The 12,180-nt window shown below is 37.1% G+C and overlaps 1 protein-coding gene across 3 annotated transcripts in view; it reads left to right on the forward strand.

Annotated features, from left to right (window-relative positions):
• SMG1 (SMG1 nonsense mediated mRNA decay associated PI3K related kinase) overlaps nt 1–12,180 on the forward strand; it is a 66,924-nt gene that overhangs the window by 35,936 nt on the left and 18,808 nt on the right. For all 3 annotated transcript variants that reach the window (XM_075767872.1, XM_075767874.1, XM_075767875.1), the window contains 16 exons: nt 52–253; nt 2,030–2,139; nt 2,512–2,659; nt 3,039–3,198; nt 3,859–3,979; nt 4,626–4,874; nt 5,183–5,467; nt 6,380–6,524; nt 6,811–6,949; nt 7,250–7,480; nt 7,581–7,758; nt 8,586–8,747; nt 9,065–9,282; nt 9,481–9,635; nt 10,596–10,818; nt 11,780–12,026. In XM_075767872.1, coding sequence (XP_075623987.1) covers nt 52–253; nt 2,030–2,139; nt 2,512–2,659; nt 3,039–3,198; nt 3,859–3,979; nt 4,626–4,874; nt 5,183–5,467; nt 6,380–6,524; nt 6,811–6,949; nt 7,250–7,480; nt 7,581–7,758; nt 8,586–8,747; nt 9,065–9,282; nt 9,481–9,635; nt 10,596–10,818; nt 11,780–12,026 — 2,973 coding nt within the window. The remainder of the gene's footprint in view (nt 1–51; nt 254–2,029; nt 2,140–2,511; nt 2,660–3,038; nt 3,199–3,858; nt 3,980–4,625; nt 4,875–5,182; nt 5,468–6,379; nt 6,525–6,810; nt 6,950–7,249; nt 7,481–7,580; nt 7,759–8,585; nt 8,748–9,064; nt 9,283–9,480; nt 9,636–10,595; nt 10,819–11,779; nt 12,027–12,180) is intronic.

Consider the following 12,180-nt stretch of genomic DNA (forward strand, 5'->3'; position numbering starts at 1 on the left):
TTTAAGCATAAATTTGTATTTAAGTATATATACTATTTTTTCATTTCCTAGGAGAGACTAGAAAAACTGTTCTGACTAAGCCAAGTGACTCTTCACCTGAAGTTATAAACTACTTGGGTAACAAAGCATGCGAATGTTACATTTCCATTGCTGACTGGTCTGCTGTTCAGGAGTGGCAAAATATGGTCCATGACCTGAAGAAAAGCAACAGTAATACCTCAATCAATCTAAAAGCAGATTTTAACTACATAAAGTAAGGATATAATTAATTTATTTGACAGTACCTCAGAGTTCAGTGTCATAGAACTGAAATATTACAGTTTTTATGGATTTTAAAAACTGAATGTCATTGAGAGAGGCATGATAAGAAGGAGGTAGTGTTCTTGGGAGGGGGAGAACTTGGCCATGATATTTACTAGCCATGCGGATGAGTAAAAAGGTAACATCATTCTAAATAGTTACTGTGGCTTTCTGACTGCTGAGGTTTCTTGGTATTCAAGAAAAACATCTTTTGAAAGTGAAAGATATGAAATTTTTTCTTCTTCTGTTGACAGAAGATGCATCCTTTCGCACAACTTAATAGTAAAAAATAAAATGCCTGTCAGTGGTATAGTTCTTAAAATGTTTTAATTCATTAGTGTAAAATATATTTTAAAAAAATCTTTTTTTCTTTTTTAATAGAATTTAGAATTGTAGTTTGTGCATTTATTTCCTAACCCTTGATATGTCTGGTTCATGAAAGCATATTTGTGGCATTGAAAGAGTCCTTCAAGGTTTAAGGGTCCTTTCTGTCTCATTTGACAACTTGATTACTTTCCATCCCTCTACTATTGTGGTAAACATTGTAAAATCCTTTTGGCTGAATGTTCTTGACTTGAAAATAAAAGCATAGAAGGAGGCTTTGAAGTAAAATCTTGCAGGTCTGAAAAGGTGACTACTTCTGTCAGAAAGGGCCGATCCTTTTTCTTACTGCAGGAACTCAGTGGTGTGCAGTTACTCCATTAGGAGAGTGGGTGCTTGTCATGGATGTGGAGACCTCCTTTCTGCACCCTCACGGTTCTGTAAACTAAACCCACGGTCCTTCTGATAAACACTACAAGTGCTTGCTGTGCTGCTGCAGAGGTCTGGTCACTTTGGCTGCTTTGAGTTAGTTTTCATCCAGATGGTTACTGGAAGTAAGATATTATATCATCAGAAAAATCCTGTAAAGACCTCCTGAGGATGCACTTTGACTCTTCTGCTCCTGAGCAGGCTGAGAAGAGACTCTCCGTAGTAATGAGGATCCAAATAAATCAGCAGAAAGGGGAGTTTTTCACATGCAGAATGCTTGCTTTTTCTTTTTTAATGCGGATACTTAGATAATTCCTTCTTCAGTGAATAGTAACAAGAATATCGAACCTTTAAGTCAAGAACCTTAAGCATTCTGAGCCATCAAGCCTCTTAACCTTTCAGTGCCTTTTTCTGTGTGGTTCTGTAAACATCTGTAACACCCAGTTTATTTCCTAATATAGAACAATGGAGGAAAGAAGTTAAATTTGCTGCTTCAGGATGTTAAGCACTATAAATTTGTATACTCTGTGACGTGCACAATATTCCAGTATTTCTGGAATTTTGATTTCATGTAAAGTGAGGAGTTGAAACCATGGCCTCATGAAATTCTGCCCCAAAACTTACTTTTCTGTGCAGGGAGTCTGTGTGTGTGTGAGAGAGAGAGAGAAGTTTTGGGGGTTTGTTTGTTTTTAAACTCTTCCAAAGTCAACCTTTTGTCCTGACCATGGTAAAAGAGTATTATATGTAGTGTGATGATAATATGAAAAGCTTTGTAGCTGGAGAGGTGTTGTTTCCTTGCACTTGATGCAGTACTTGCCTTTTATTGATCTATGTGAAAATTGGGAGTTTTGCTTAGAATTAATCATAAGTGCTCTGTAGGATTTTGAGTTAGGCTTGATTCTATTTTGCTGTATAAGATAATTAGCAACTGGAACGAAGAAAGAAATGTGAAAATAAAACTATAAACATTGAATTGCAGATCTTTGAGCAGCTTTGAGTCTGGACAACTTACTGAATGCACTGAACAACTAGAATTATTGCCAGGAGAAAATATCAACCTGCTTGCAGGGGGATTCAAAGAAAAAATAGGTATAAATGCATATGTTAACGTTATTTCAAATGCAAAAGTAAATAATTCTTCATGTATCTGTCTCAATAAATGACTGACTGAAACTTCTGAATGCAGTTTGCATTCAGTGAACTGACCATAACCTTTATGAACCAAGCTTCAAAATGATTGCAGTGGTCATTCTAAACATTGATACAAGTGTGTTTTCTGGAGTTAATGTGTTTGTTTATAAGCAATCTATCATCAATTTCTAATATGAATACGTGCATACATATATATTTTTAAAAGGTTTTTTTCCTAACTTCCTTGCTCTGAAAAATGCATTCTCAGACAGTGATACTTGATAAAATTTGGCAGTTCTAGTTGGTTTCAATTGTTTAATCTCTATGTAGACATGAAGAAGCTCCTTCCTAATATGCTAAGTCCTGATCCAAGAGAACTTCAAAAAGCAGTCGAAGTACAGCTTTTGAGAAGTTCAGTGTGTCTGGCAACAGCTGTAAACCACATAGAACAGGAGCAAAAGTGGCAGTCAATATCTGAGTAAGTTGAAACATGCCGTGGATGAACGTGATATGCTGTGAAAACCTGTTTGTTAAATGTAACTTTGGGAAAAGCACCCTCGGCTTTGTACTTCGGCATCTATGGTAGTTTGCTACCGGTTTAGCTGTTGTAAGTTATAAGCTTACTGAGGAAAATAGGATGACATTTAACGTGGAGGTTATGTAGCTCTTCAAGTTGATAAGGCACTGCTTCTTGTCAGCTTAATAATAAAGTATCGTAGTGTAACTTGTGCCTGATATTGCAAGATTTTCTCATCATCTCTTTGAAGATGTTGAATTTGCTTTCTCAGTAATTTTGGTCACTGTTTTCTCTTAAAGTCTAGCTAACAAAAGTGCCTGTTCTGATTCTTTTATTTCAGAAATGTTATTAAGTACTTAAAGCAAACATCACGAATCGCTATTGGACCGTTAAGGCTTTCCACACTCACTGTGTCTCAGTCTTTACCGGTGCTGAGCACTCTTCAGTTGTATTGTTCTTCTGCTTTGGAAAACACTGTATCCAACAGGCTGACGTCAGAGGTGTGTCTGTGTGTTTAAAACCAAAACTGGAGTTATGTCTTTCTCCATGTCGTGACATGAAGTATTGAACATCGAACATACATTAATTGTCTTGACAGTTGTTAATTGTACTGCAAAAAAACCAAACTCATTTAGTTTTCTAATGTGCCTTGACCCAAGTTTTTTTAAATTTGCATCTCAGTTGGACTTTTGTAGTTATAAATAGACCACCTCTTTCAATTACACTTAGAGTATTTGTAAAGCTCCATGGGTAGTTGCTTTTAAGCTAAGTGTTGATATTTCTCCTCTAAATACATTGTAACACTTATTCCTACAACACACATATAATTGACTTTAAAAGTAACTTTAAAATCTATATCAAAACTCAATGTCAAACTTCAACCAGCATGAATGATCTAGTTCTAATTTCTAATCGCGTTGTTCAGAAAACAGTTCTGCTTGATTTTGAGCTATTCCTAGTGTTATCCTCTCGGTCAAGCGTGTCTTTTTAGGGTCACATAAAACGTATTTGCGTTTTATTGGTTAAGGATAAAGAGTGACTACTGATACAAATAAGAATGTTTACTCTGCACTAAAATGGTTTTTTGTTTAAATAAATGAAATGACATTTTAGTAAAGATATCTCTCATGACAACTATGCAACTTCTGTGCCTCTTTCAGGACTGTCTTATACCTCTCTTCAATGATGCTTTGAGGTCATGCAAACAGCATGATGTAAGGCCGTGGATGCATGCACTGAGGTACACAGTGTACCAGAATCAATTGATGGAGAGACTTAAAGGTATATAAGCTCCCATTTTAGAGTTATGAAAGGTAAATGCAGAATTTGAACTTAAAGCTGCAGCTGTGTCTTTTTTTCTATTATTTAGATGGATTACTTTTCACAAGCCATTTTGGTTATTTAGGTGACTTGCTTTACAACTAGGGGTCTCGATTACTACTGTAATGTAGACAGTGTTAAAAAAGAAAAAGACTTTATTCTGAAACACTTAGCAGTTCTATACTCTTCTAATCACACTTGCTCATTTCTTCATACTTCAAATGCCTTCACTTTTGAACACTTCAACGCTATCAATAATGGGTCTTAAAACAGTCATGAAAACCATTTAAATGTGCAGCATGATACAAGGCAATGGGAGAAAAAGAAGTTGGATCAGAGGACGAGTAGATTTCTTAGTTAAGAAGAATGCTTATAGTGAAAAAATCACTCTTTTGCCCAGCAGATAATCTATGGATAATTTTTGTTTGCTTCAGAAGGGGTATATAAATATTCTAGGCAGAAGTGAAGTCATCTAATTAGGAAATATGAAAGAGCCGAGCAATTTTTTACTGATGGCCGTGTACAGAATACATTGGGCAGAAGTTATGTGTATAACCCATGTGCAATTATTGTTTGTTTAATTACAATGTCTTCCTTTCTTCTTCAGAACCAACGGTCCCAATTAAAAGCCATCTAATGGAGCTGGGCTTAACAGCAGCAAAATTTGCACGGAAGCGAGGAAATATTGCCCTAGCTACACGGCTGCTTGCCCAGTGCAGCGAAGTTCAGCTAGGAAAAACCACCACTGCACAAGACTTAGTCCAGCACTTTAAAAAACTGTCTGCACCGGGTCAGATAGATGAAAAATGGGGTCCTGAACTTGATATCGAGAAAACAAAATTGTTATACACAGCAGGTGAGTATTTGCTAATTATGTTGCAGATACTTGAGCTTCTGGTCCTTATAACCAGGCTAATTCGCCTGATCTTGAAGAAATCTTAATAGGCTAGTATCATTAGAAACTGATGTCATCCTATTAACTGTTGTCTCAGCGTTTTCACAAGTGTGTTTTCACAAGTCTCTTATTTGTCATTTTTAACTTGAAAAGATAATTTTCTATGTAAAAATACACTGTTACAAGTTGTATCTGAATATGCTGAATTTCAGAAGAAGTGTTTTGAATGAAGTTAACACTACTGAAGATATGCTTTTCGTGATACGCAGGTCAGTCAACGCATGCCATGGAAATGCTGAGTTCTTGTGCCATATCCTTTTGCAAATCTGCCAAAGCTGAATATGCAGTTGCTAAATCTATTCTTACTCTGGCTAAATGGATTCAAGCAGAATGGAAAGAGATTTCAGGACAGTTGAAACAAGTATATAGAGCTCGACAGCAGCAGAATCACACTGGTCTGTCCACCTTGTCTAAAAACATATATAATTTGATTGATCTCCCAGCTGTTAATACACTAGAAGAAGAATATCCCAGGATTGAAAGTGAATCTACAGGTAGATTTGTTCTCCTTATTTTTTGTTATGTTAGTTACTGATGATTCCACTAAGGCATAGCACCAGTTATATTTATAAAGTACTCCATCACTCATGTACTTGTTTTCCTAATACACGTATAAACAGTGTGGGTTTTGTGCAATAGGTAACTAGACAGGTAAAAATACAAACACCTTAATATTCGTGTTTCTTTCACGTTTTTCTCATTCAAGTGATGGTGGCCTGAAGAAAAAACTGGAATGTGTTTATTTTGTGAGGAGGATATAAAATTTTGTCATGTTTTTGTCTGCTTTCAGCTCCTGTATTTGCTAAAGTTTGAATGAAATCTTTCAGATTAAGCATCAACAGGATTTATATTTTGAAGACTCTGCTAAATGTGAAAAGCAATTACCTTAGGTTTTCTGCTGACCTTTAATCTATACTTAATTTGAACACTTCTGTTGTTGCCACAAAATGTGCTCCAACTCCCAATTTTCAGCAGACTTTTCAAAGGTCAAGATAAAGTTCTTTGCCTAAACATGGATTTCATAAATAACTTAGTTCCTCTCCTGCAGAGTCAGACTTATTTTAGGGCTGTTAATGGATGTTAAGCAGTAAGTGCTTTCTGACTGTGAAGCATCTTGCTCTTTTGGAGATCATGGTTTCTTGCTGCAGTTCCATCTTTCTGTGAAAGAGAAAGCAATTGTAGAGTATAGGCAGTGGTTGTTAGCAAATGAAAAACTGGTCTTTTGTTTTGCAACCAGTGTCAGAACTGAAAAATAATAGTATTGTGGAAAATTTTACACTTTTGGGTACGAACTTAACTGAAAAAAATATTATGTAATTACAATGCTTTGGTGTTATTTTCTGTGTTAAGGAAATTAGAAGTAGGTTTTACATCATAACATATGTTGGTCTATATCTCCATCACAGTAAATATTGGAGTTGGAGAACCTGACTTCATCCTGGGACAGCTGTATCACTTGTCTTCAGTACAGGCACCTGAAGTAGCCAAGTCTTGGGCAGCCCTGGCTAGCTGGGCTTATAGATGGGGCCGGAAAGTAGTTGATAATGCCAGGTAAATTCATCCTAATGTTTAAATTTATACAGCACAATTAATTTTCTTAAGGTAACCCCTAGCTTTGTATTTATGATTACTGTTCTTTGTGGTCTGAAGTCGCATGTGAGCAGAGAATTTGAATATTCTCTTGATTACTTGCCCTCTGTAAAAAGAAGTGACTTTAGTTCTGAGTTAAGGATGAAGATTTCTTCCTTCAAGAAGTCTTATATACACGGTCTTAATGGGTTCAGTAGCTCTACCAATACTAATATATTGGGGATCAATAATTCACTGAATGTTACAGTCAGGGAGAAGGTGTTCGTCTGCTGCCCCGGGAGAAGTCTGAGGTTCAGAACTTGCTTCCAGACAATATTGCAGAGGAGGATAAAGAGAAAATCTATGGCATTCTTGGGCAGGCAGTGTGTCGTCCAGCTGGGATTCAAGTAAGTGTAAATTCACTTGCTTAAAAATGTTCAACTTGAGTGTGAACCTTATTTTTCCTCTAGTTGTGATTCATATGAACTCTTGTAAATGTTTCGAAGTTAAAATTCAGACAATACGAGAGTTCTCTAAGAAACCATCTCTTAGCTAAGTGGTAACACATCTGTTTTATGGACTACGGTAATGTGATCAAGTAATGCAGTTGCATGAGTTGCCTAGACAAAACCTGGATTAGGAACTAATTGCTTGTAGAAATGGTCAGTGGCCTTAATCAAATCTGTTTTCTCTTTATTTGCATTTAGGATGAAGATATGACTCTACAAATCACTGAAAATGAAGACAATGAGGAAGACGATATGGTGGATGTTATATGGCGTCAATTATTAACAAGTTGTCCCTGGCTCTCAGATCTTGATGAAAATGCAACAGAAGGGTTAATTAAAGTGTGGAGGAAAGTAGTAGACAGAATCTTCAGTCTCTATAAACTCTCCTGCAGTGCATACTTTACTTTCCTCAAACTCAATGCTGGGCAGGTTAGTGTTTGTGCTGATGAGGAAATGCAGTTACAAAGTTTTCTAAGTGACAACGTGAACTATGTGTACTTAGCTTAGAGGAGTACTTCTGTCTTTCAAGGTTCCACTTGATGAAGATGATCCCAGGCTGCACTTGAGAAATACTTCTGAGCAAAGCACTGATGATGTTATTGTGATGGCAACACTAAGGCTGTTACGATTGCTTGTGAAACATGCTGGAGAACTTAGACAGTACCTCGAGCATGGGCTAGAAACTACACCTACTGCTCCTTGGAGAGGTAAGTATGTGTTACATGGCTGTTAAAATTAATTTTGCTGCATTTTCTCTAAATATAAGCAGAAAGGTATTTATTGCATTTTCATAAATTTTTTTATTTAAGCATGATGGGATGAGAGCCTGTCTTTTACTAAGTAATTTCATTAAAGGTGTTCAAATCTGCCATGCATTCTGAGCTTAGAGTAGGTAAGTAGTGCAGATTCTGATCCCCTCGCTCCCTTGCCTTAAGACATAGAAAGATGTAGTTTGTGAAGTATTATGTTACATTACATTACCACCTTAAAAAAAATGAGGTGTCTTTTTTTTTTTTTTTTCCTAGCTACAGTTTGAAATGCAGTTCAGAGAAAGAAGGGTGGCTAAAGCCAGATGTCTCAGAAGTAGTTGTTTGTCACTGCACTACTGGTTCTGGTTACTCAGGGACTTTCCCACAAAAGGTTATTGAGTTAAAGTGTGGAAAGCAGCAGCAGAGGCAGCCAACTATTGCAAAATTGTTCGTTCTTTTGAAACCTCGTGTTATGCTAACTTCAAGAACTATTAATGTGACTCTCGTTACTTTTGAAAAATGATAGATCAATGTGTAAAACTCAATTCTTACTGCTTGACTAAAGGATTTATGTATTGCATCTGATGTTCTCTGTATTTGAATAGTGGAAGAAAATAAGCTATTGCCTGTCCTGTAAAAGATTGTCTTTTAAAAGAAGTTTTAATCAGGAAACTAGACATTTACGTTATCCCGATGCAAAACCAGCGTGCTTTTAAAAACAAAATTCTGCATCATTTGAAGTGAAATTAAGTGAATCAGCACATTTTCTTGTCCTGTTTATGAAGGTATTATACCTCAGCTTTTCTCCCGCCTGAATCACCCAGAAGTGTATGTTCGTCAGAGTATTTGCAACTTACTGTGTCGAGTGGCTCAAGATTCTCCTCATCTCATACTATATCCTGCAATAGTGGGCACCATTTCACTGAGCAGTGAATCCCAGACGTCAGGTATGGAGGAAAAATAGATGTTCAAATACACTTTAGTTAATATATTTTTATATACTGCATAAAATGATAGGAGGGGGTTTTTTTCAGTAACTCTGATACTTTCTATCTTAAGAATATTTTTATTATGGGACCTCACTGATACCTTTCGTTTGATTTACCAGTTTAGCAAATAAAGTAGTTTTTTTCAAAGTTATCATTGTATACTTTGCCAGTACTTAATGTAATATGGGGACCTGATGCTAAATGAAGTATTAAGTGAGGGATCTTTTAAGGCCAGAACAGTGTAGCTAATATTTTAACTTCTGTTTTTAATTTAGGAAACAAGCTGCCTTCTGCCATCCCTACTTTGCTAGGTAATATTCAAGGAGAAGAACTGTTGGGTGGTGAATGTGATGGAGGGAGCCCCCCAGCTTCTCAAGAAAGTAGTAAAGATGACACAAAAGTTGGATTAAATGAAGATCAAGCAATGATGCAAGATTGTTACAGCAAAATTGTGGAGAAACTCTCTGCTGCAAATCCAACGATGGTATTGCAGGTAATTAATCCAAATGTATGCTACTTGTTCTCTTATTTGAACCACAAAATATGTAATTTGTATGTCTTGTGAGTAGAGCTGCTGAAAGTTTGGTGCATCTGTGCTGTTAGGCTGTCATCTTTCTTCAAGTTGTTCGTCTACAAAAGTCTGAATACTAGCCCTCTTAAAAGTAAGCGAATCTTAATTTATTTTATACAGGTCCAGATGCTAGTGGCTGAGCTGCGCAGGGTTACAGTTCTTTGGGATGAACTTTGGTTGGGAGTTTTACTGCAGCAGCACATGTACGTCCTCAGAAGGATTCAACAACTGGAAGATGAAGTCAAGAGGGTCCAAAACAACAACACTTTACGGAAGTATGTGTTTTTTGAATAATTAAAGTGATAATCGTAACAAATGTTTGTTCTTGGGGAAGCATACAGTCAAACCAATCAACAGTGTTGTTGCTCCTGAACTCATCATTCAGCTATCCTAGCTGCTGCTTTGTAAGCCAGTGACCTTATTTCAAGAACATATTGATGCTACAGCTAGTACTGTAATCAAATGAGAAACAACAACAGTCTACCTGTGAATTCGTGTTGGGATTTCCTTACTAATAATGTGTTAGAACACAGTGCATATTAAATTGTGGGTTATGAGGTTCTATAGTTCTTCTTTTCCAAGGTCTGTCTTGCAGGTTGGCTGACAAGGACAAGCATGTTCAAGGGTGTGTAATCTATTTGGAGTTTACTGTAAATACAGATATTTGGAGTAAACAGAACGTCTTAATCTGCTTTTGGTTTCAGTGTTCAGCAAGTCTTTTTTTTCTTTTTTTTTCTCCCTCACCTGGGTTCTCCTGTGAATGGATTTGTGGAAGAAGAAAGCCATTCACTGGGCACCCGGCTAAGCTTCAGAGTGCCTCTTGAATTCTATAGTCAGGGCTGACATGGAATGGGAGAACAGCATGATCCAAATCTCTCCTTTCCCCTTCTTTATAGTGTGGTACATCCTCAAGAAGTAGTAGTAAAGAGCTCCGTGTTAAAGGAAATCAGTTTAGAGTGGTTTGAGCTCTGAGCTTCTCCTTGGTGTTTCCAGTGGTGAAGAACTCAGTTCATATGTCTCAGTTTAAAAAAAAAAAAAGTGTTGTTCAGAGGAACATGCATTCAATGTGGAATGAAATGCTCTTCCTTTTAATACAGTCATTCTTGAAGACCTCATTTTAGAGACGTAACAAATTTCATGAGTTCTTAGATGTCTCATTTGCAGTCTTAATGCTCTGCTTATGAAGTAACTTGTTTTTATGGAGTTAAGAGGAAATTTTGGGTTTTTTTTAATAGAGAGGAGAAAATAGCAATCATGCGTGAAAAGCATACAGCTCTAATGAAGCCCATTGTATTTGCTTTGGAACATGTACGGAGCATCACTGCAGCTCCCGCAGAAACTCCTCATGAGAAATGGTTTCAGGATAACTACGGAGATGCAATTGAAAACGCGCTAGAGAAACTTAAGAATCCTTTGAATCCTGCTAAACCTGGAAGCAGCTGGCTCCCATTTAAAGAGGTATTAATGCACAGACTAAGCATACAATGTGGGACATTTGACACTCTTGCTGCACCGTGTGCTTGCTCCTTTCCTTAGTGTTCTCTGGCTATTCTCTTGCCATATCAAAATTGCAGCCTGAAACTTTATCTTCTCTGCAACCACCACAATTTTTGCCTCTGTAACAAGTCCTACTCGCTGTCTGCGTTACTGCATTTCTACCCAATGAAATTATTTTGTTTTTTCAAATCTTGTATCTTCTGTCTGGGATGCTGTCAGTTTTGGGGGCAGAGGGCTTTATTTTTTTAAATACTGTCTATCTGAAACTGTATGCTATTTCAGTTTAGTGGGTTTAAATTTAAACAAGCTGGTCCTCTGGTTACCTAAGCGTAGTCCTCGGGCTGTGCAGCATCCTTCAAATGATCAACCCTTCCCAAAGATACTTTGTTTTTCAATTATAGAATGTTGTCTTAGTTTTTATGGGTCTGAGGGGAAACAAAATATGTATTCACTTGGAAATCTAGAGCCAACGTGGTGGTTTTTAAACGTTTTGCAAGACAGAACCTAGGTTTTACACATAAATAGACGGTTTTTTTTGTTCCCCTTCTGCTTTGCAGAACGAGCAAGCATGCAGATATGTAAACAGGAGGTTGCTGAATTCTGCCTTTGACCACAGCTCAAATATTTATAAATGCAGGAGCAAATCTCTTGAGGAATCTGATTTGTTGTGACTTTGGTGCTTATCACCAGGCAGGGTATATTTACTGCATAAAGGATGTTTTTTTAGTTTTTATCATCTTCATCTTAAGCTGTAAATGAATTAGTAGGGTGGCAAGGATGAAAGGTGGTTTAAGAAAAATGTCCATGCTTTCTGGAAGATGACTGCCATTAAGTCCGTTTTGGTGGTGATGTGTTTGGTTTGGGGTTTTTTAATAGCTATTAAGGTGAACTCAACCTAAACAAAAATATTTCTTTGGAATAGGTTATGCTAAGTTTGCAGCAACGAGCACAGAAACGGGCTAGTTATCTTTTGCGACTTGAAGAAATCAGTCCTTGGCTGGCTGCCATGATGAACACTGAAATAGCACTCCCTGGAGAAGTGTCTACCAGAGACACGGTCACAATTCATAGCGTGGGCAGCACCATTACAATCCTGCCTACCAAAACCAAACCTAAAAAGCTGCTTTTCCTGGGTTCAGATGGGAAGAACTATCCCTACCTGTTCAAAGGTAAGAAATTGACGTTTTCTCATGCAAGTTACCGTCTCTTGTTATAAATTAGACTACATTGAAGTTCGGAAGATGCATGGTTGCAACTTTTGTTTTATCTGCCTGCATGATACGGAGAAAGAGTTGTTGGAGCATAGTCTGAAATGAAATAGGA

This window comes from Balearica regulorum, chromosome 15, assembly GCF_011004875.1.
Source record: "Balearica regulorum gibbericeps isolate bBalReg1 chromosome 15, bBalReg1.pri, whole genome shotgun sequence".
In the NCBI taxonomy this organism is placed as follows: domain Eukaryota; kingdom Metazoa; phylum Chordata; class Aves; order Gruiformes; family Gruidae; genus Balearica; species Balearica regulorum.